Below are 21,111 nucleotides of genomic sequence, written 5' to 3' on the forward strand. Positions count from 1 at the left end.
CAAATTTTGCAGTGTTAAGGAAGTCTCGGTCATAAAAACAATTCACAAAAGCTCCTTATTAAGTGATTTTCAGGAAGCAGGGTCAAGACCTGAGAACTGTATAAGGGAAAAGGAAAACGAAAGGCCACCTATGTACAGACCATTCACTTGCTAAAATGTTAACTATTAAGGCTTCATGACACAAAACATGACATTTCCAATTAGTTAATTTGATGATTATTTATAAATAATAAGTCCGAGTGATGAGCAGATGTGAACAAAGATGAACATCTTCTGTTATTTAATTATGGAGGATAGAATAGTTGAAAGTATTTTTCATAGTATCTCTATGGGAGGGAAAATGCTCACATATTTCAGCTTTGGTTAAGATCAAGCTGATCTAATTAGCATTTTCATCTAATTTATTGTTCAGAATTCCCTTTAGTAGGGCATGCTTTTGATAAATTTCAAGAAAAACTGGAGAAAAGTCTGGAATTAGACATATAAAAAAAAGGAGAATATTTCTCCAAAGATAAGTCAAAAAATTATTTGAAAAACTAAAATGACAAAATTGGAAAGTCATAAATTATAGTTACATTAATAATGAGACTTACAGAACAGCCCAGAATTATTCTATACCTATTATATTTGGGGCACAGGATATGACTTACCTGGAGAATTTTAATTAAAGTTATATACAACTAATTAGAGGAAAAAGACTTCTCCATCTTCTGAATGAATGAATTTTGTACCCAATATTGGTTAGTTATCTCATAGGCCATTATAAATCATAGAGGTATTGACAAACTTGTAATTAAAGGCATAAATAACTTTGCTTTATTTTTATTTTCTTATTTCAGATTATAAGAATTGATTGTGAACAGGGTTCCTACAATACACTTCACATCCTGGACAGTTTAGAATTTCATTTCTATTTCTTTGCTTACAGCTCATATAAACTCTATCCTATGGAAAATGAAACTGTAAGCTTGGTACCTCATACAGACATTCTGACCATAACAATGTGTCCAAAGGACATTACTAATATGAATAGAAAATTGAGACAGAGGCAAGATATATGTAAGATCCTGGTAGACCTGACCTATTCAACTCCCTGAAGGAAATTTTCATTTGGCTAAAAGAGAACCCCTAGTGCATTCTTCTTTTACTTATAATTCTATTTTCAGAAAGTAGAAAAAAAAATATCAGATATCTCTGTACTTGATTTTGACCAACAAGAAGACCAGTCATATTTAGTTCATGGAAAAGACGCAGAACTACCATTAACACAATTAATCAATATATTTATTTCCTTAACTAAATATATCGCCATACGTCATTATGTGGTGTGGTACATATCATATGACAACTACCAGGGCTGTATTTGGAACACCAGTGGCTTTTGAGTTGTTACAGAAATATAATATTAACAGTTATAGGTATAATATAGAAATATACTATCATCAACAGGTACCGACGGACCCTCTCCATCTTTCCTTAGCCTATCTTCAATGTTCCACTATTTTAGAAATGTTTTTAAAGAGATTATGAGAAAACCTTGTGCCAAGATTCACCAATGATTTTCTAGATCAAGCTGTTAGGAAAACAGTGACATTAATCATCAATTCTGTACCAACTGTGTGGTATGCCTCTTCAGAACTACTCCCCACTGAAGGTTGATTCCACCATTGGTGGGTTTCCCTTAGTCATTTAAATTTAAGAAGCAGCTCCCTCTCCTGTCCCTGCAAAATCGCCCATCCTTATTCCTTCTACCACTTTAACAAAACATTGTATGTATCATCTGAATTTGATATGCCCTCTGCATAACATAAAGAATAATTCTCTAGGTAGAATCAATGCCTTAAATATGGAATTTCAAATATTTTAGTAATCATGGGTATACCATCACCCTAGTGTTGAGTTAATTAGTAAGAAAAATTCAAACTGAGGACTTCACAGAATGCAAAGGGTTTTCACAGGAAAAAGTTCTGCCATGATGATTTATAAAAATAATTGATTGCCCTTATTCAAATTATATCCATTTTTTTCTAAATCTGTATGAAATCAAATGCTTCTGTAAGTTTGTTGGAGAAATGTTAATAGTGTTTAATATAAGAATGCCATTTTACTGAGTGATTCAAAATAAGTATTTACTTCCCTATTTAAAAATAGGGACGCCTGGGTGGCTCAGTCGGTTAAGTATCTGATCTTGGCTCAGGTCATGATCTCGCAGTCCATAAATTCGAGGCCCGCGTTGGGCTCTGTGCTGACAGCTTAGAGCCTGGAGCCTGTTTCAGATTCTGTGTCTCCCTCTCTCTATGACCCTCCCCTGTTCATGCTCTGTCTCTCTCTGTCTCAAAAATAAATAAAACGTTAAAAATTTTTTTTTTTAATTATTAGGGGCGCCTGGGTGGCTCAGTCAGTGAAGCATCCGACTTCAGGTCATGATCTCACAGTTTGTGAGTTCGAGCCCCGATTCGGGCTCTGTGCTGACAGCTCAGAACCTGGTGCCTGTTTCAGATTCTGTGTCTTCTCCTCTCTCTGCCCTTCCCATGCTCATGCTCTCTCTCTCTCTGTCTCTCAATAATAATAAACATTTAAGAAATTAAAAAAAATATATTAAACTGGGTGCTTCAACCAAAACACAATCCTCATTCCATATTTCTTTTATTATTTATTTATTTATTTATTTATTTATTTATTTATGTATGTTTATTTAATTTTGAGAGAGAGAGAAAGAAAGTGCGGTTGCTGGTGGGGAAGAGGCAGAGAGAGAGAGGGGGACAGACGATCCAGTGCAGGTCGTGCCCTGACAGCAGAGAGCTGATATGGGGCTCAAACTCTCAAACAGCAAGATTATGACCTGAGCCAAAGTCGGACGCTTAACCAACTGAGCCATCCAGGTGCCCCTCATTCCATATTTGTCAAGTAATCACAGAAGATTCTGAAGATTTTGAAGAACAAAATGTTTGCAAACAGACTGTGAAAGACAGTACAGAGCATTTCTCTGGAACCATAGGACCCGTTTCCTGTTTAAGTAACATAAACAAAAACCTGGGGTACCAATGATACAGCTGAAAGAGGATTTGGAAACTATTACATACTTATAACATCTGGCCCAATTATATATCCTAACAGTTCTGGCATTAATAAACATTCATAAGTGGCTAAGGCCTGTAGCTAATTTATATAACACATATTTATAAAACACTTACCTTTCCCAATAAATATATTTACTGCTAGAAATAAATTTCAAATCATCTAACCACAAGAGGCAAGCACCTATCAGATGGTGGAGCAACCTATTGCTTAACAAACAACACAGGCAGAGATCTTCTTTCCACGTGTATGAATATTTGTAGCCACAGAGATTCAAATATCAGGAATAGTGAAGCTGTTACTGGGGACTGAGACTTACCAGTACTTGTAAGGAAGTTAACATTTCTCATCACACCTTCAGTGTAAGCTCCTGGCTCATAACTGTCCATTTCACCTGTGACAATATGAGCAAGTCTTGCTGCCCGTCCTCTGATGGCACCTGCAGCACGGTCTAAGTTATCAGCATCCTGGTCTCTCAAGGCTATGATACATTTGTTGACATCTTCTAGGATATGGCTCTCTGCAAGTAAACAGATCAAATTAGCGTTGCATATTACAATCCATATTAACTTCTGACCTCAGAGGTGGTATCCAATGGGAATAAAGGACATTGACAATTATGAAAGAAAAAAAGGCATGATTTTGCTTTTATCTCTTTAATAGCAAAATTTGTGAAATATAAGATTTTATATTTTTATCTATACTTTTAGAAATGACATTATTTTATTTTTTAAATAAATGTGTATTTTATTATTATATTTTAAATAAATGTGTATTTTATTTATTTTGAGAGACAGAGAGAGAGAGCACACACCAGGGGAGAGGAAAGAGAGAGAGAATCCCAAGCAGGCTCCACATTGTCAGTGCAGAGCTGGATGCGGGGCTCAATTCCACAAACCAAGAAGTCATTACCTAGGCTGAAATCAAGATCAGATGCTCAACCAACTGAGCCACCCAGATGCCCCAGAAATTACATATTATTTTAGATTTCAGTTCCAACTGACTCAATTTTAGATTTGAGTGACTGATCAGTACGAATTGAGGAAAATTTCTAGATTAAAATAGTGGAATGATGGAATGATGGAATGCTTAATTCTGGTTAAAAGCAACACTATACAGTTATAAAACACTTAAAAATATCAGGTATCCCAAATATATAGAAAAAGAAAACCATGGAGTTCCATTCAACTGATGTTCACTTCCCCACACCAACAAGCAATTCTCTGGACACCAAATTAGTGTTCTACGATTCAATTCCAACACTCACCACCCAGTGATAGCATCACATTCCACAGGTTAAGGGTTCAGTCCTATGAAACTGCCCCCCTGCCCGACCTCAGAGCCCGTTGTAGGCCCAGGTTGTTATGTGTACTTCTGACCCCACTGACTGGCCACAAATCAGGTCCCACGACCTCCTCCTTGGGTTTGTTTAAGTTTCTAGAGCATCTTACAGAACTCAGAGAACCATTTTACTTTCTAGATTCAGCTTTTATAACTCAAAACAGCGGGAAGAAAATTCCATAAAGGAAAATATGTGGGAAGGGCAAGGAATTTCCGCGCCTTCGCCAGGTGTGCCATTTTCCACACATCCCCAAGTATTCCCAACTTGGCCTCTCTCCAAAACCTGTCCTTTTGGGGTTTTATAGGGGCTTCATTACACAGGCATGATTAATTAAATCACGGAATCACTGGCCTTTGGCACTTGATTCAACCTCCAGTCCCTCTTCCAACCCAGAGGCCACAGGATGGGACTGAAATTCCATAATTGCAACCTTCTGATCACAAGGTTGATTAATTACCCTGGCAATCACCCCACAGTGGGATGGGGGGTGGGATACAAATGTCACCTCATTAACATAACAAAAACACTTTTATTGCTCTCATCATTTGGGAAATTCCAAAAGTTTTAAGGTTCCATGCCAGAAATGGGACAAAAACTATATATATACATATGTTTATATGTGTATATATATATATACATACATATAGATATATATGTATATATATACATATACATGTATATACATATACAAATACATGTATATACACATACATATACATGTATACATATACATGTATATACATATGTATATACATATACATATATATGTATGTATATATACCTGTTTATTTTTGAGAGAGAAAGAGACAGTGTGAGCAGGGGAGGAGCAAAGAGAGAGACAACAGAATCTGAAGCAGGCATACATACATGTATATACATATACATGTATATAATATACATATACATGTATACACATACATGTATATACATATGTATATACGTGTACATATATATGTATGTATATGTACCTGTTTATTTTTGAGAGAGAGAGAGAGACAGTGTGAGCAGGGGAGGAGCAAAGAGAAAGACAACAGAATCTGAAGCAGGCTCCAGGCTCTGAGATTTCAGCACAGAGCCCAATGTAGGCTGGAAACCAAAAATTGTGAAATCATGACTGAGCCACCCAGATGCCCCACATATATATTTCTTACTATAAATCATAGTATTTCATCTGCCAATCTCCTTTAGTCTGCCTGATCAACTTCTACCATTGTTTCAAAGCACTAGTCAAATGTTCATTCCTTAGGAAATCCATGCTGACTTATAGTAAGACAAATTTGCTTCTATGTTATTTGGGATTCCCATCAAATGGCTTATATGTTTTCATTACAGGTTCTTCCCATGTTTTAATGATGTGCTAATCAATCTATCTCTCAATTTTATTGCTTGAGGTATCATATCTAGTCCCTAGTATAATACATGGCACCTGTTAGACCAATAGGAATGTTTGTTGGGTGAATGAATAAAGTCCTCTTATAACACACCTAGGACCAGCAAATTGTTCCGTCTAAATCCTAAATCATGGTTTAGGAACCTAGGTAGACAAATACCTGTGCACTTAAATTTAGACAAATTAACTCATATAAAGACAGTCTGTTCGTTTGCATGAAAAAAACTAAACACTGAAAACCTTCATTATAAATTCACTACAGTTTTCACCTAATTTGTAGCGTTCAGTCATGAATGTGCCATTAAGGCCTATAATAAATCCAAGCATGGTCCTATCTCAATAGAAATTGTATATTTCCCCTGGAACTGAAAGTACTAGTTTCAATGTGGAAGGTATATAATCATCAACTTTTTTTTTAAGTCCATAGATGTGTACTTTAATGACACATTAAGAAGCTATTATTTTTCAAATATGTTGGTAAGTTGTTTTTTAACTAATACTACTGGGGTGCCTGGGTGGCTCAGTTGGTTAAGCAATTGACTTTTGATTTCAGCTCAGGTCATGATCTCATAGTTTGCGAGGCCCTACATTGGGCTCCCCAACACTTGGGATTCTCTCCCTCTCTCCCTGCCCCTCCTACGCACTCTCTCTCTCTCTCTCAAAATAAATAAATCAACTTAAAAATTGTAAATAAATTAATACTACTAGTTTACAAACACACATGTATATATAATGAATGTTTTATCTGTATTCACTAAAGTTGGTTAATTTTAGATTGTAGAGCTGTTTTTGTTCAGCCCTAAAATAGTGAAAAAAATATTTAGAGAAAAACAGTGGTTATTTTTGGAAGACTAATTATCTAATAAACTGTAATTTCTGTTTAATTAAAGGCAAAATCATAGCCGCCACAAATTATTTTTTTCCTAGTAAATTTTGCACAGGAAAAAAACATACAAAGAATATTCACTAAGAGTGAATCGAATGTTCACCTCTGCTATAGAACAATGATATACAGTCACCAATTTATTTTATTATTCAAAGCAGAGAATAAAAACATAGCAAAGGCTTTTCTGGTTCTTTTTTGCTGGCCTTATTAAAATTTGTGTGGTTATTGCTTTGAGCAATACAATCAGAAGCCATAGTACGAATCACACTGAAGAATTAGAGAGGGGAGGTCAGATATGGAAAGAAAAGTCCTACATGAATGTATACAATATGTTCAAAATAAGTGAAATAAGTGACGAGAAACATATAACCAGACTTAACCTGAAGCAGTTATATTGAGAATGTTGGAGATGATGATTAAATGATCTTTTGAATTTCTGAGATTAAATATAGCACAAAAGCATTAGGAAAGGTTTGCAACATTTCCATTATTGTGACACTTTCCCATTACCCTGAATGTTTCACAAGATGCTCGAAGTGATTTGCATGAAATTCTAAACATAGAGTGCCAGAAAAAGAAAATAAGAATGCCGGGCACCTCCCACATATGTACAGTAATTAAACATTAAACTAATTTCTTAAAAACAATTATTTCTTTGCTATTCATATTTCAAGTGAATTTAAGTAGCTGGAAAGACCTTCAGGCTAGCTGGAGTTTTTATGTCTAGCTATATAACCTTAAAACTCTAGGAAAGAAATTAAACACCAAATACCTTGTATAAAACTTCCTACTGATACATACTATGAAGTCTTTGCTAATGAAATAGGTTTACTTGTTAGACATGGCAAAGATCATTAGGAACTCTACCTCCATTTGTTTTTTTTCCAACTGTAGAGGCACTTGCTCAACATTCACATCATTTTTAAAATGAGGTTTAAGAGAAAGAAAATGCGTTATTATAGACCAGTACATTCGGAATATGATATTTTTGTAGAATTGACTGAAGATTTGTCTTCGTTTCAGAGTGCCCATTTAACATTTGATTTGGGGTGAGGAATGGAATGTCCTGGTGTTACTGCAAATCCAGAAGTGCATTATTTGTAGAGCAGAGAATTGCTGAAGTACTAGCAATTCCTATCAATCATTTTATAGCCTTCCAGAGATGCAAAGGGTGATTTCTGTTAGGTTGGAAAACAGTAACAAACAAAGTGGTAAAGGAACGGATTTTAGACAAAAGATAATTCATCTGTTGCAAACTTCTCTGGGTAACTCCATCTTCAGTCACTGCGGAGAGCATCACACTATAAGATTTTCAAATGCATTTAAACTTTGTCTATGATTTTTTCACAATTCTTCAGTTTTCCAAAATTAAAGCTAGACTTTGCCTTAGAGAAAGTAGAAAACAAACAAACAAACAAACAAATAAACAAAAAAACCCAGTGAGACCAAAAAGTTAATTTATTGGCTTTTGACTTCCAAAGCAGAAGTTTAAATCCATAGCCCAAAGAAAATACTGGAAGGACAAGCACATTTTATTTGCAAGAACCAGACTGTTTGGGAAAAACAGACTTTTTCTTTTAATTCCCAAAGCCGGACTTTGAATATATCAATGACAAAGCCGGAAGAAGTAGAGGGTTTATGTTATAATCCATTGAGTGGGGAATAATATACCATCAACTATTTCCTCCCCTGATATCTGCACACCTAAAATGAAATGATAGCCATACGAATGATTCTTGTCACATAGAAATACAACTTAATTTTTATCTGGAACAGAGAGAAATAATTTTTGTAGCAAAAATAATCCTAAGGATTACATTCTTATTGCTCTGTAGTGCAATCGCAAGTTTTGTTTCTAAATTAGCAATTTCATTTAATCGTTCTTTCTTCATTCAATTCTCCTTAAACGAGACTTATCATCATGATGGCTCTCAATAATGAATTTTTGACACAAGCTCACTTTTTATTTGTAAAAATCTTGCATTCAACTTTGGAAATTATTCTTTGTGTGGTTTGTCTTGGAATGTACCGATTTGTCAAGTATTTTTTTTTTTCCTATTCAGGGGGAAAATATGTAAAGCAAAAGTTACATGTTGAATAATAAATCTGTATTTTAATGCAAAACTATAAAGCTCATAGGAGAAAATCTAGGTAATCTTGGATTTGGCAATGACTTTTTAAATGCAATGCTGAAAGTATAAATGATGAAAGGAACACTGATTAAGTTACAATTCATAAAAAATAAAAACTTCAGTCTGCAAGAGACACTGTTAAGAGTATGAAAGACAAGTCACAGATGGGGGGAAATATTTGCAAAACATATATCCTAATAAAGGTCTAGTATCCAAAGTTTATAAAGAATTTTTAAAACTCAACAATAAAAAACCTCAATTAAAATGAGCAAAATATTTCAGCAAACATCACAAAAAGACGATAAGCATATGAAAAGATACCCAACAATACACATCATTGGGGAGCTACAAATTAAAGCCAGTGAGATACCACAATACACCTATTAGTATGGCCAAATTCCAGAACACTGAGAGTACCACATGATGATTGTGGGGCAACAGAAATTCTCATTCATTGCTTCTGGGAATGAAGACTGATATATTAACTTTGGAAGACAGTTTGGTCGCTTCTTACAACACTAAACATACTAGTACCATACTATCTAGCAATTGCCCTCCTTAATATTTATCCCAAAGAGTTAAAACTTATATTCCCACAAAACTTTCTCATGAGTGTTTATAGCAATTTTAGTTATCATTACATAAACTTGGAAGCAGCCAAAAAAAAATTGGAAACAAACAAAATGTCCTTCAATAGATGAGTGGAAAAACAAATTGATGCAGGCAGACAATGGAATATTATTTAGCAAAAAATGAAATGAGCTACAAGCTAAAGTAGGAAAGCTGAAGGGACTCCACTGAGAGAGGTTCCATCTCTGCTGTTTTTCTGCTAGGCCCCATTTACTCATGTTCCATAGTTTGTTTCTGAATAAGCCAAAAAAGCTATGTTCCCACTTCAAGGAGGAAGCAAGAAACTTTATTATTCTGAGTTTTGTCCCAGGCCCCGAACACCTGTTAACACCTAATAAGAGCCAGATCCCAAACATGTTCCAGGACATTAGCTTCAAACAAACCTCACCTGATGCTGGCATCAAAACCCCCACCTTCAGGAATTTATGGAATAATACATATTGTTCACTTGACACTTGCCTTTGACTGGACCCTACCCTGGATTCCTGGAGGAACATGTACTCTAGCCAATATAAACCCCCAGCACCAAGGAACAACAAGAGTGCTTCTCCTTTCCTTTCTGAGTCTTCCTGACACTGCTCTGTCACTTATGCTATCCAGTAAATTCTGTTTCCATTTTCTCTGGCTCGTGTTTGATTTCTATCCTGCCTGAAGCCAAGGACTCTCTTGGCTGGCCTTGTGGGACCTTCCCCTGTGTCCTCAGACCCAGCCTGCCTGCATCAAAGACACACACACACACACACACACACACACACGTGCACATGGGAAAGGAGGAAATTTAAATGCATATTTCTAATGAAAGAAACAAATGTGAAAAAGCTACACACAGTATAATTCCAACTATATGACTACTGGAAAAGGCAAAACTTTGGACACTATAAAAACAAAAAGCTCATGGTTTGCAGAGACTCTGGGCTAAGGAGGGAGGAATAGATGGAGCAAAGGAGATTTTCAGTGTAGTAAAACTATTCTGTATGACACTTTCAGGATGCATAAATGTCATTATACATTTGCCAAAATCCATAGAATTTACAACAAATAATGAACCCTAATGTAAACTATAGAATGTAGTTAATGAATCAATATTGGTTCATCAACTGTACCAACAAAGGAAATTCTTCAAATATTTGTTATTTATTGTGAAACCCCACTTTAGACCTTTAATAAGCACTGTTTAGCTTCTAAATTGTGACAGCTAATAATGTTTAATCCCACATATTCAACAACATTATCTACAGATGTCTACAATTAATGAGGTAATGATTTTGAACATGCTTCAATTTTTCCCAGAATATAACTAAGAAAGGGTTTTGTTCTTTCTTTAATTCTCCTAGCTTTCACAGAGTAATAACTCTATTAATTTGTTTGAGTTTAAAAAGAAAAATAATTTGAGAATGTCTGTTGATCTGCAAACATTGTGCTAAATATACGTGTATTATTTCATTAAATTCTTATAATAATCCTAAAAGACATGTATGTTACATTTCAGCATTAAACATGAAGAAATAGAGACTTTGAACAGATAAGTATCTTTCCAAAATTCATAGTTACAGTAATTGAGCCATAAATCAAAATCAAATTTGTCCCACCTGCTAAGGTCCTATAAATGCTAAAGTCTCATCTGGCTTTAAGATATAGTGATTCTATAATTATATTATTCAGCTATCTTAAATGTACAATGGGAAGGGGATATTATAGGTTTAAAATATTTTCTAAATTTTACAGAAATAATGCAAAGGTTGTTTATAATATTATATAGTTGAATGTATTACAAGTTTTCACATTAACTTAATTGAGCATGGGATACCATATATATATATATATATATATATATATATAGAGAGAGAGAGAGAGAGAGAGAGAGAGAGAGAGATAGTTTTAATTCTGCAAATCTCACTTGGGCAGAGCTCTAGTCATGTTAATATTCTGGATCTGTATAGAGCCATCATAGCTAGAGGAAACCTAAAATATTCTAGAGACATCACCAGAAAAGATATCCATAGGAGAATCAATTAACAAATGAAGTGCAATTCCACAGCTATTTAGCTATTCTGATGTAGGGGCAAAAGTTTAGGTTATTGCATTTTATGCTGCCCTATTTGACAAAAAACAAATGGAAAAAAATAAACCAAACCTTAGACATTCTTATTCAATGCAGACTTTCTTGCATGACTCCTCTCAGACTGAGTTTTTTCATGTTAATTGTCCCCTTCTTCCTCTCCCATAGACCAAGAACTATTAACATCTAATATCAAAGCATTGGGCTTAAAAAAAAGGCAAAATAGCTTTGAGAATATTACCAGATTGAACATCAGGATTGTCAGCAGGAGCAGACAGTAGTGAGCAATTCTCCCATATTATGCAATAAAACCATTCAATTCCTGCACACTGGATGCCTCTTGCTGAACACTCTTGTAAAAAACATCAGTATTCATTTGGGTGCTACTCCTTTATAGTTCAAAATACAGAACAACTTGGTGTCCAATTATGAAATTTATACTTTGAGACACAGAGATAGGAAAATCCTGGCACTATTTTAAATTATTTCCTTGAGTGTATAATGCATATAGTAGAACATACGCTCCAAAGAATGAAGGACATAATGTAAATAACAAATATAAAGATAAAATTAGGAACAAATGAATTGTTTATAAGCTGGCAAATTTCCTTCCTTCCTTCCTTCTCTTCCCTCCCTTCTTCCCTACCTCCCTCCTTTGTCCCTTTCTCCATTTATCTCTCTCTCCCATCCTTTCTTTCTTTCTTTCTTTCTTTCTACATTAAGTATACATTAAGTATAAAGTTCAATTGTTTCAATTACCTTCTAAATTACAATATTTCTCCACATTAAGAAAGGCTAACGATTAAAAAGTACAAGATTATTGCTGCATATATGCCATAGCGAAGTTTACTTCCATAGTCAATGAATTTATTGAAACTTAATCACAATGTCCTTTTGTTGAAATTTATATTTCTCTTATATGTTGCTCTCAAATGCACAAAAATTTACAGAGTACACCCTTCTCTGTGAGATAAATTCTTTCTCAGTCTCATTTGTAATTGTTTCAAGGAACCTATTACAATGTGGAATTTGCGATGCATATGACAAAGAAGCCCATGGGTTAGAAGTAAACTCAAGATATAGTTTCTGATCCACAAATCAGTGTTTTCACAAAATGATCTGAATCACCATGACTGTTTTTTAGAAATACATAAAATCCTACAAAACTACATGTAATTCGATAGCAAATTATAAGAACTAATAAAAGATGAAGTGTCAAAGATGCTATTTAAAATATATAGGTACCATCCTACCAGGAAACTCAGTATACTTCCTTCATCTTAACTCAGATTTCTAGAGTCTGTGCTAATATCATGTATTTGCCTTTCCATGAGGTTTCTCCATGAAGTTCCTACAAAGCTCTCTAGGAGATTCTCAAATGTATCCTACTCATAGCCATCTTATAACCTTTGAACTATATCCCAATTTCACCAGCATCAGTAATTTTTCTCTTTAAGTGTTCTCTTTTTAATGTTCTGTGTATTTATATATTGTTATTTGATTTTCTAATTTAACTCTGAAAATATACACTGGATCCAAAATCTTACTGAATAAACATGGATTTATTCAGATATTAAAAGAAGGACATTAAAAATATCTTGTTATATTTAAATGTTTTTTCTCCTAATTAGGATGAAATTAGGCAGAGATAATAATACAGTTTACTAAGCTCTATTTAAAAGGTATTGAAATTGCTAAGTAAAATAGTCATGAACTACACATTTCAAGAGAATGATTATAAAGGCTTTCACCATTTTTATAAGTTGGGTATTCACATGAAAGTGAAATCTAAAGTTGATGACATGTATTAATACCTTGTAAATAAACCTAGTTTATGGGAAGGCTGTCATAGAGGTACCTAATTAAAGGTAAAACAAACTTCTTCTTTTTTTTTTTCTATGACAGGTATAGAAATGTTTATGAGTGATTCAGTAATGCCAAGCAACAAATCACTAAAACAGTTATTAAGCATTTTAGAGAAATGAAGTCACTCTTCAATCTATGCAGTGGATTGGTAGAGTTCTATCAAGAAATGAGAGTCATGAAATTATCACTTTCAAATTGTTTTTCTAGTAAACCAACATGCCCTTCTACACATATGCACGCTTATGGATTTATGTCATAATAAAATTTAAATTTCAGCTACTGATTAAAATAAGAACCACCAATAAGTCTATTATATAATGCAAACTAACCATTGGTGAACATAAATAATAATTTTATTTAATGGAATGTTATAAAACAACTTAAAAGCTTATAAAATATTTAAAGTGCATGAAAGGATGCTTGTGAGATGATTTTAAGGGAAAACATCAGGATATATATCTATTAAAAAAGAATCTTTGTTTAAAAACCATCTCTATGTATTTGTATGTTTACATTTCTTTGTATGTACTATATAGTTCTATTGCTTTCTAGAAAGTCTGGGAAAACATTTTCAAACTTCTAACGGTATGTGTTTATAGATTGTGGAATTATGGATGTTTAATTTTTTCCCAAAGCATTTATTTCAAATTATATTCTACTCTTAATTAACAATGTTATTAAAGAATAAAACAATACGTAAAACTTGGAAAACTAAGCACATCATTTTTTAGCAACTATATGTTGCTGAAATAAATATAAATCTGATACCCTCAGATAAATATTAACGTTCTTAATTATTCCGGGATTATTTTTCTTCTTTCTCTTTCTTTTTTAAAAAATTTCTAATGTTTATTTATTTATCTAGAGAGAAGGGGAGAGAGAATGGAGAGGGGAAGAGAGAGAGGAAGAGAGAGAATTTCAAGTAGGCTCCATGCTGTCAGCGCAGAGTCCGACGTGGGGCTCCATCTCAGGAACCATGAGATCATGACCTGAGCAGAAAACAAGAGCTGGACACTTAACCAACAGAACCACCCAGGTGTCCCTCTTCTTTCTCTTTCTGTTTGCAAACTGGTAGTAACTGTAAACTGATATTTAAAAAATATATATTTATTGGGGCGTCTGGGTGGTTTATTTGAGTATTTATAGAGTTCTACCAGTATTTTGCCAAGGTAGAGGTGACAAGATAAATAAGTCATTTTCTTTGCTTTAAAAGAATGCACAGTCTAATGACAGAAATAAGCAAGTAAACAAATAACTATAAGGAATATAGGATGAGTGTCATAATTACATGTAAGAATGTCATAATTACATGTAAGAATTAATGTAATTACATGTAATGACTAGACTATTCCCTTTTCCTACAAAGCACTTCCTCTATGTCTGTACATCATTGCATTATATACCATGGATTGTTCTGTTGAGATCAAATTGATCATAGTGAGTATGTCTGAGTTCTTGTGGAAATACTTTTTCAAAGTTCACAGTGTATTTACAAGTTTCTTGGTAATTGTGAAAGTAGGGGTAGAATAATTTTCCTATCAAAAAGACAAGTGTATATTCAGCATTCTCTAATGTCTCCAATTATGAGCGTTTGTAGACAAGTAATTGACAAATTGTGGGAGTCATTACTGGAGTGATAACTGCATAATAAATGAAGGACTTTTCAAAATTTCTTATGTCACATAATCAACTTATAAGTATTATTTTATTAGGTGGCTTATTTATTGTTTACACCTTTTGTTTTCTTTGCACATTTTATTTGTTTTTAGTTGCATCTTTCATGACTTACAAAATATAGTTCATGTCCTTTTTGTATGGACATCTCAATTCATCCTAGATTCAATTTGGGAAAAAAGAAGCGTGAAAATTTTAAAACTTCCTATTTAAATTTTTTTACAAAATTAGTTCTTTTATTTTCTTAATTCTGTGCTCAAGAACACTTTTTTTTAATCCTATACAGAAACTTCCAAGGTGAAAATTGGCACAAATAGCAATCATATGTTCAGCAATTACAATGATTGCATGGGACCAATGAAATCTATCTACAAGGTATTGTAGTTAAATGTTTGCCAAGATTCAAACATAATGAAAGACGGTAGCACATAGAACATCAATATAATAAGGATCACAGTAGGGGAAGCTGTGGAGGTACTACAATGAGGCCGATGATAATAAAATCAGGAAGAAAGGTAACATGACAGCAAAAACTGCTGATAGTAATAAGAGGTAGGCTGTTAAAAAGATTGATAAAAATGTGAAACAGAACATGGTGTACTTTTTTATACTAAGGCTAAATAAAAAGTAGAGAAATATAATCTTTGTTCAAGATCTTAAAGGTATAAAATATATATATTTTTATATATATTTATATTTTATTTTATATATAAGGTATTATATATATATATGTGTATTATATATATATATATGTGTGTGTATATATATATATATATATATATATATATATACACACACATATATATATATTTCCCCCCAAATGCAAAGACCCTGTTTGGCCTACAGAGTTATTCTGCTTTTAGTTCCAAACCTCCATTGTCAGACCATCTAATCAAACCATCTTGAACAAACTCAGTGTTATTATCTCAGTAACCTTGCCTGGAAGGCCATTCCTTGCATTTAAGCATCTCTGCATGAAAAACAGATTCACAACATCTGGTCTGATTTCGTTTTCCTTTAATTTTCATTTTGTTGCCTTTTCCATTTTATTTCCTTTTCCAATCATGTTTGTTGAGCTGCAAATAGTAATTTTCACTCATATCCGTGATCTTTATTTCATTGTCTATTTTTAGGGTTAGTGGTTTTCCTTGTTGCTTCAGGTTAGCCATAAAATAATAATTTGAGGGACTATAATTACCTTTGCTCTCTTCATACAATTTTGGAAAGTTAGCATAAGCTTTATCTTCTTACAGCATTATACACACCAATAAAACACCTGAGTTAAAACTGGCCGTGAATATTTTCTCAGTGCTATGTATCCACAGGTTCTGACTTATTTTTCTTTCTTGCATCTGGTTGACTTTTGTATCATCTGCTTTTGTGAGTTTTCAACATTTTGAAAAAAGAAATTGATCATTTATAATGATATTATTTTAATGCAAAAAACCACAGGAGGTATAAAATATTATAACTCAAATGATAAACACAAAGCTTAATTTGACAATCAAGAGTAAGCACCTTGCAAACATACAGCACCTTACATTCCAATATAATTTTGGCATGGGGTACATGTGTGAAAAAGTGGGGTTGTCACATATTATAAAATGATATTAAGGAATTAAATAAGAACTGGACGATTTTTCTAATATGTAATCTTCACATCAAAACTTAGACATAAAATTCTCAAAATGTCATCTGTTATCGAGGAATATCAAGACAAAATGTAGAATTTCTTTGTTCATTGTAGGTCTGTATACCACAGACCTATGCCATCATCTGAAGAAAAGTATTGTATGAGCCCTAATATTATCACACTTTCAATGAATTAAGTTATATGTGTTGAATTTACTCTGTGCTTTAATGATGCTGCTTTATTCATAATTGACTTCATGATTGATACTTTTAGTCCTGCAAGAGTCAATCTTCATAAGATCTTATTTATATAATTTGCTGCTCAGTAGTAAGAAAGACCACATTTTTCCTGATATCGATAATGTCACTTCTCTGCCTCAGCCAACCTAGGTTTATACCATTTATTTATAAATTGTTTGTCAAGGGATGCCTGGGTGGCTCAGTCAGTTAAGTGTCTGACTGCAGGGATCCTGCTTCCGATCCTGTGTCTCCCTTTCTCTCTGCCCCTCCCCTGCTCACACTCTGTGTTTCTATCTCTCTCTCAAAAATAAAACATTAAAAAAATTTATAAATTGTTTGTGTCAAAATTATCTCTTTATTAAAACAGCAAACTTTAATGAATGCCCAAATATGACAATAATTTACAACAGCTCTAAAAACAATTGAGATCCTGGGGCATCTGTGTGGCTCGGTCAGTTAAGCGTCCAACTACTGCTCAGGTCATGATCTTGCAGTTCTTGAATTTGAGCCCCACATTGGGCTCTGTGCTGACAGCTCAGAGCCTGGAGCCTGCTTTGTATTCTGTGTCTCCCTGTCTCTCTGCTCCTCCCTCATTCATGCTATGTCTCTGTCTCTCAAAAATAAATAAAATTTAAATAAAACCATATATATATATATATATATATATATATATATATATGTATAGCTTATTAGGTTTAAAGCTTATTAGGTTTAATAATAAGGGTAAAATATCTTCACAAGGAAAATATGAGAAATAGAAAAGGATAATACAAATAAACAAGTTTCAACAGAATTATTATTACTATCCTACAGATTCGTCTGTGTTTGTTTTCTGGGAACTCAAAGAAAAGAAAAAATAAAATCTGTTAGCGATCTTTATTTATTATTTCTTCTTCGTGTAACTTACATACTCCGCTTACCAAACTTTTTTTGCCTCAGTGCCTCAATCTTGCAGGTTGTGCCTGTGTGGGGGGGATGTGTATGTGTGTGTGTGTGTGTGTGTGTGTGTGCATTGTGAAGTCTACTTCCAACTCTGTCCCATGTTCACTGTTGTAACTACATGCCATTGACTACAGGAATCTGGGTACAAAATCTAAAAATCTCTGGAAGTTTTATCCCTATTTTCCCAAATTTAATAAAGACTACTTTCATTAAGGAATCTCATTCTCAGGGCATCTGGGTGGTTCAGTTGGTTAAGCCACCAAAGCTTGATTTTGGCTCAGGTTTCACAGTTCATGAGATTGAGCCCCACATTGGGCTCCATGCTGAGCACGGAGCCTGTTTGGGATTGTCTGTCTCTCTCTCTCTCTCTCTCTCTCTCTCTCTCTGCTCCTCCCCCACTCTCTCTCTCTCTCTCTCTCAAAATAAATAAACTTAAAAAAATAAATAAATCTCATTCTCTCTGCCTTTTGAGTTGACTCATTTCACTGATCCAAATCTTTTGATACTTTTTATTTTATTGCTGATTTGCCATGCTTATTTCCTCTTCCAATATCTTTGTATAAAGTCAGCACATTGTTGACTTCCCTGAGGATGAACATTTCTCACTAAAGTAATTGGCAGTGCCATATGGAAATTGGGTGTGCCAGACATGGAAACAAAACTGCCACCAAATGTCTGAGAACTTCCGGGAGTGTTCTACATCAGAAATCAGGGACTACCCTTATTCTGAAGAGACCAAAGCTACATCAGCAATCAAGCAGCAAGAGGACACAGGCATGAAAGCACAGAAAATTTATGCAGCCTGATTGTCAGAGTCCTAGATTATAATTTTGGCTCTGTTACTTACTAGTTCTGTAAACTTGGAAAAGGTAAATATCCCTAAGCCTTAATTTCATCATTGATAAAATGGAGTAATAATATTAACAGTCTCTGAGGCTGTAGTAAGGATTATATAAAAATATAAATAAAAAGCACAATATCTGGCATCTAGTAAGCAGCAAATATCTTTAATGTTTGTATTTTTATTCTACTTTTGCAAGTCTGTCCTAAATTATTTTTCCTTTCTTTTTTTCTAGTGGTAAATAGAATAGCTCAACCTACCTATTTTCACTTACCTATTTTTTTATTGCCAGCAAAACTTGTTCTTAATATTATCTTTTTAAATTTATGTTTTTAATAAAACTTGCATACATTTAAGGTATACGACATGACAATTTGATATGTGTATTTGCAGTGAAATGATTACTATACTCAAGCTAAGGAACATATCATCTACTCACGTAGTTGCCCTTATTTGTGTGTGATGAGAGCACCCCAAATCTACTCCCTTAGCATCTTTCCAATGTTCAGTGGAGTACAATTCAGTACATGCTTGCAAATTAGATGTCTAGATTTATTTATTCAACATAACTGCAACTTTGTACCCTTTGACAACATCTCCCCATGCCCATCTCACCAACCCTTGGTAACCACTGTTGTTCTCCTCTTTGCTTCTTAGTTCAACCTTTTTTTGTTTTTGTTTTTGTTTTTGTTTTTTTAGATTCCACATATAAGTGATACTATGCAGCATTTGCTGTTCCCTTTCTGGCTTATTTCACTTTGTATTATATCCTCCAGATTCATCCATGTTGTTACAAATGGCAGGATTTCCTTCTTTCTCATGGCTAAATAATAATTATATATCTATATCTATATATAATGTATATTATTATTATATATGTTTATTATATATGTATATCACATTTTCATTATCCATTCATCTATTGACAAGTTGTGTTGTTTCCATATCTTGGCTATTGTGAGTGAATAATACTGCAATGAACAAGGGAGTGCAGTTATCTCTTAAAAATCTTGATTTCATCTCCTTTGGAAATATATCCAGAAGTGAGACTGTTGGATCATGTGGCAGTTCTATTTCTAATTTTTTAAGGAATCCCCACACTGTTTTCTATAATGGTTGTACCAGTTTATATTCTGGTCAACAGTGTACTAGAACTCCATTTTTCTCCACATCCTTGCCCACACTAGTTATCTTTTGTCTTTTTGATGACAGTCATTCTAACAGATGTGAAGTAATATTTCACTGTGGTTTTGATTTGCATTTCCCTGATGATTAGTGATGTTGACTACCTTTTCATAGACATGTTGGCCATTTGTATGTCTTCTTTTGAAAAATGTCTACTCAGGTCCTTTGCCATTTAAAAAATCTGGGTTTTATTTTTTGTTTTTTTTTGTTTGTTTTGTTTTGTTTTTGTTCAGTTGTTTGTATTCTTTAAATATTTTGAATGTTAATCCTTTCTTTTATCAAATGTAGGTTTTCAAATATTTTTACCATTCCGTATGTTGTATTTTCACTCTGTCGATTGTTTCCTTTGCTGTGAAGATTTTTAGTTTAATGAAATCCCATGCCTATTTTTGCTTTTACGGCCTATGATTTGGGGGTCATATCCAAAAATTATTGCCCAGACCAATGTCAAAAAGCTTTTTTCCTTATCATAAGCTACTTGTTTATTGATTCAAGTAGTGAGAATAAAACACATAAAAGAGGCAATTATCCATGTACAAAGTATTAGTTTACTCAGTTTGTAAGTATATTTAAAGAGGCAATTTAAAACACTTCTAAATAAAAGAGTAATTGATTTCATGTCACACAAGTGAGAAGTAGCTCAGATGAAATTCATCTGGTAAATATAATGGCTTTTATCATTTCATTCTATGTATTTAATGTTACTGATAATTCAGGGAACATAAAAAGATAATCACCAATCCAACAAATGTATAATATTAAAGAGACTATACCAAATTTAATTTTTTGCCTTTTGGATAATCAAAACTATTGGTTAGATGCATAAAGTTTATCAATGCTCTGACTTTTCATATCTCTCTTTACCTGTTTATTTCCCTACTAGACTATAATCTCCTTGAGGGAAAAGTATTTCTCATTTATTGAATCTTCAGACAAAAGACAGTGTCAAGAACATAATAAGCACTCAATAAAAGTTGTTAAATTGAAAAAAACACTGCACATTTGCCTTTTTTCTTACATTTTATTTATTCTTACATTAACTATTTATAAAGTATACTAAGATCATTCACTGTTAATGTATCAACAATTGACAGAGACCTGAAATATTACTTATAAGATGGGTACTGTATAATCTTTTTCATTTGCATCCTCAGACCATTATGTGTTCGGTTTCTATTACATGCTGGAGGCTGTGTTAATTTTAAGGTAAACAG

At 33.5% G+C, this 21,111-nt stretch overlaps 1 protein-coding gene across 3 annotated transcripts in view; it reads right to left on the bottom strand.

Moving 5' to 3' along the window:
* Positions 1–21,111, bottom strand: part of CTNNA3 (catenin alpha 3) — a 1,797,955-nt gene that overhangs the window by 459,811 nt on the left and 1,317,033 nt on the right. For all 3 annotated transcript variants that reach the window (XM_045437558.1, XM_045437556.1, XM_045437557.1), the window contains one exon: positions 3,398–3,598. In XM_045437558.1, the coding sequence (XP_045293514.1) occupies positions 3,398–3,598 (201 nt within the window). The remainder of the gene's footprint in view (positions 1–3,397; positions 3,599–21,111) is intronic.

Source organism: Leopardus geoffroyi, chromosome D2 (assembly GCF_018350155.1).
Source record: "Leopardus geoffroyi isolate Oge1 chromosome D2, O.geoffroyi_Oge1_pat1.0, whole genome shotgun sequence".
NCBI lineage: Eukaryota > Metazoa > Chordata > Mammalia > Carnivora > Felidae > Leopardus > Leopardus geoffroyi.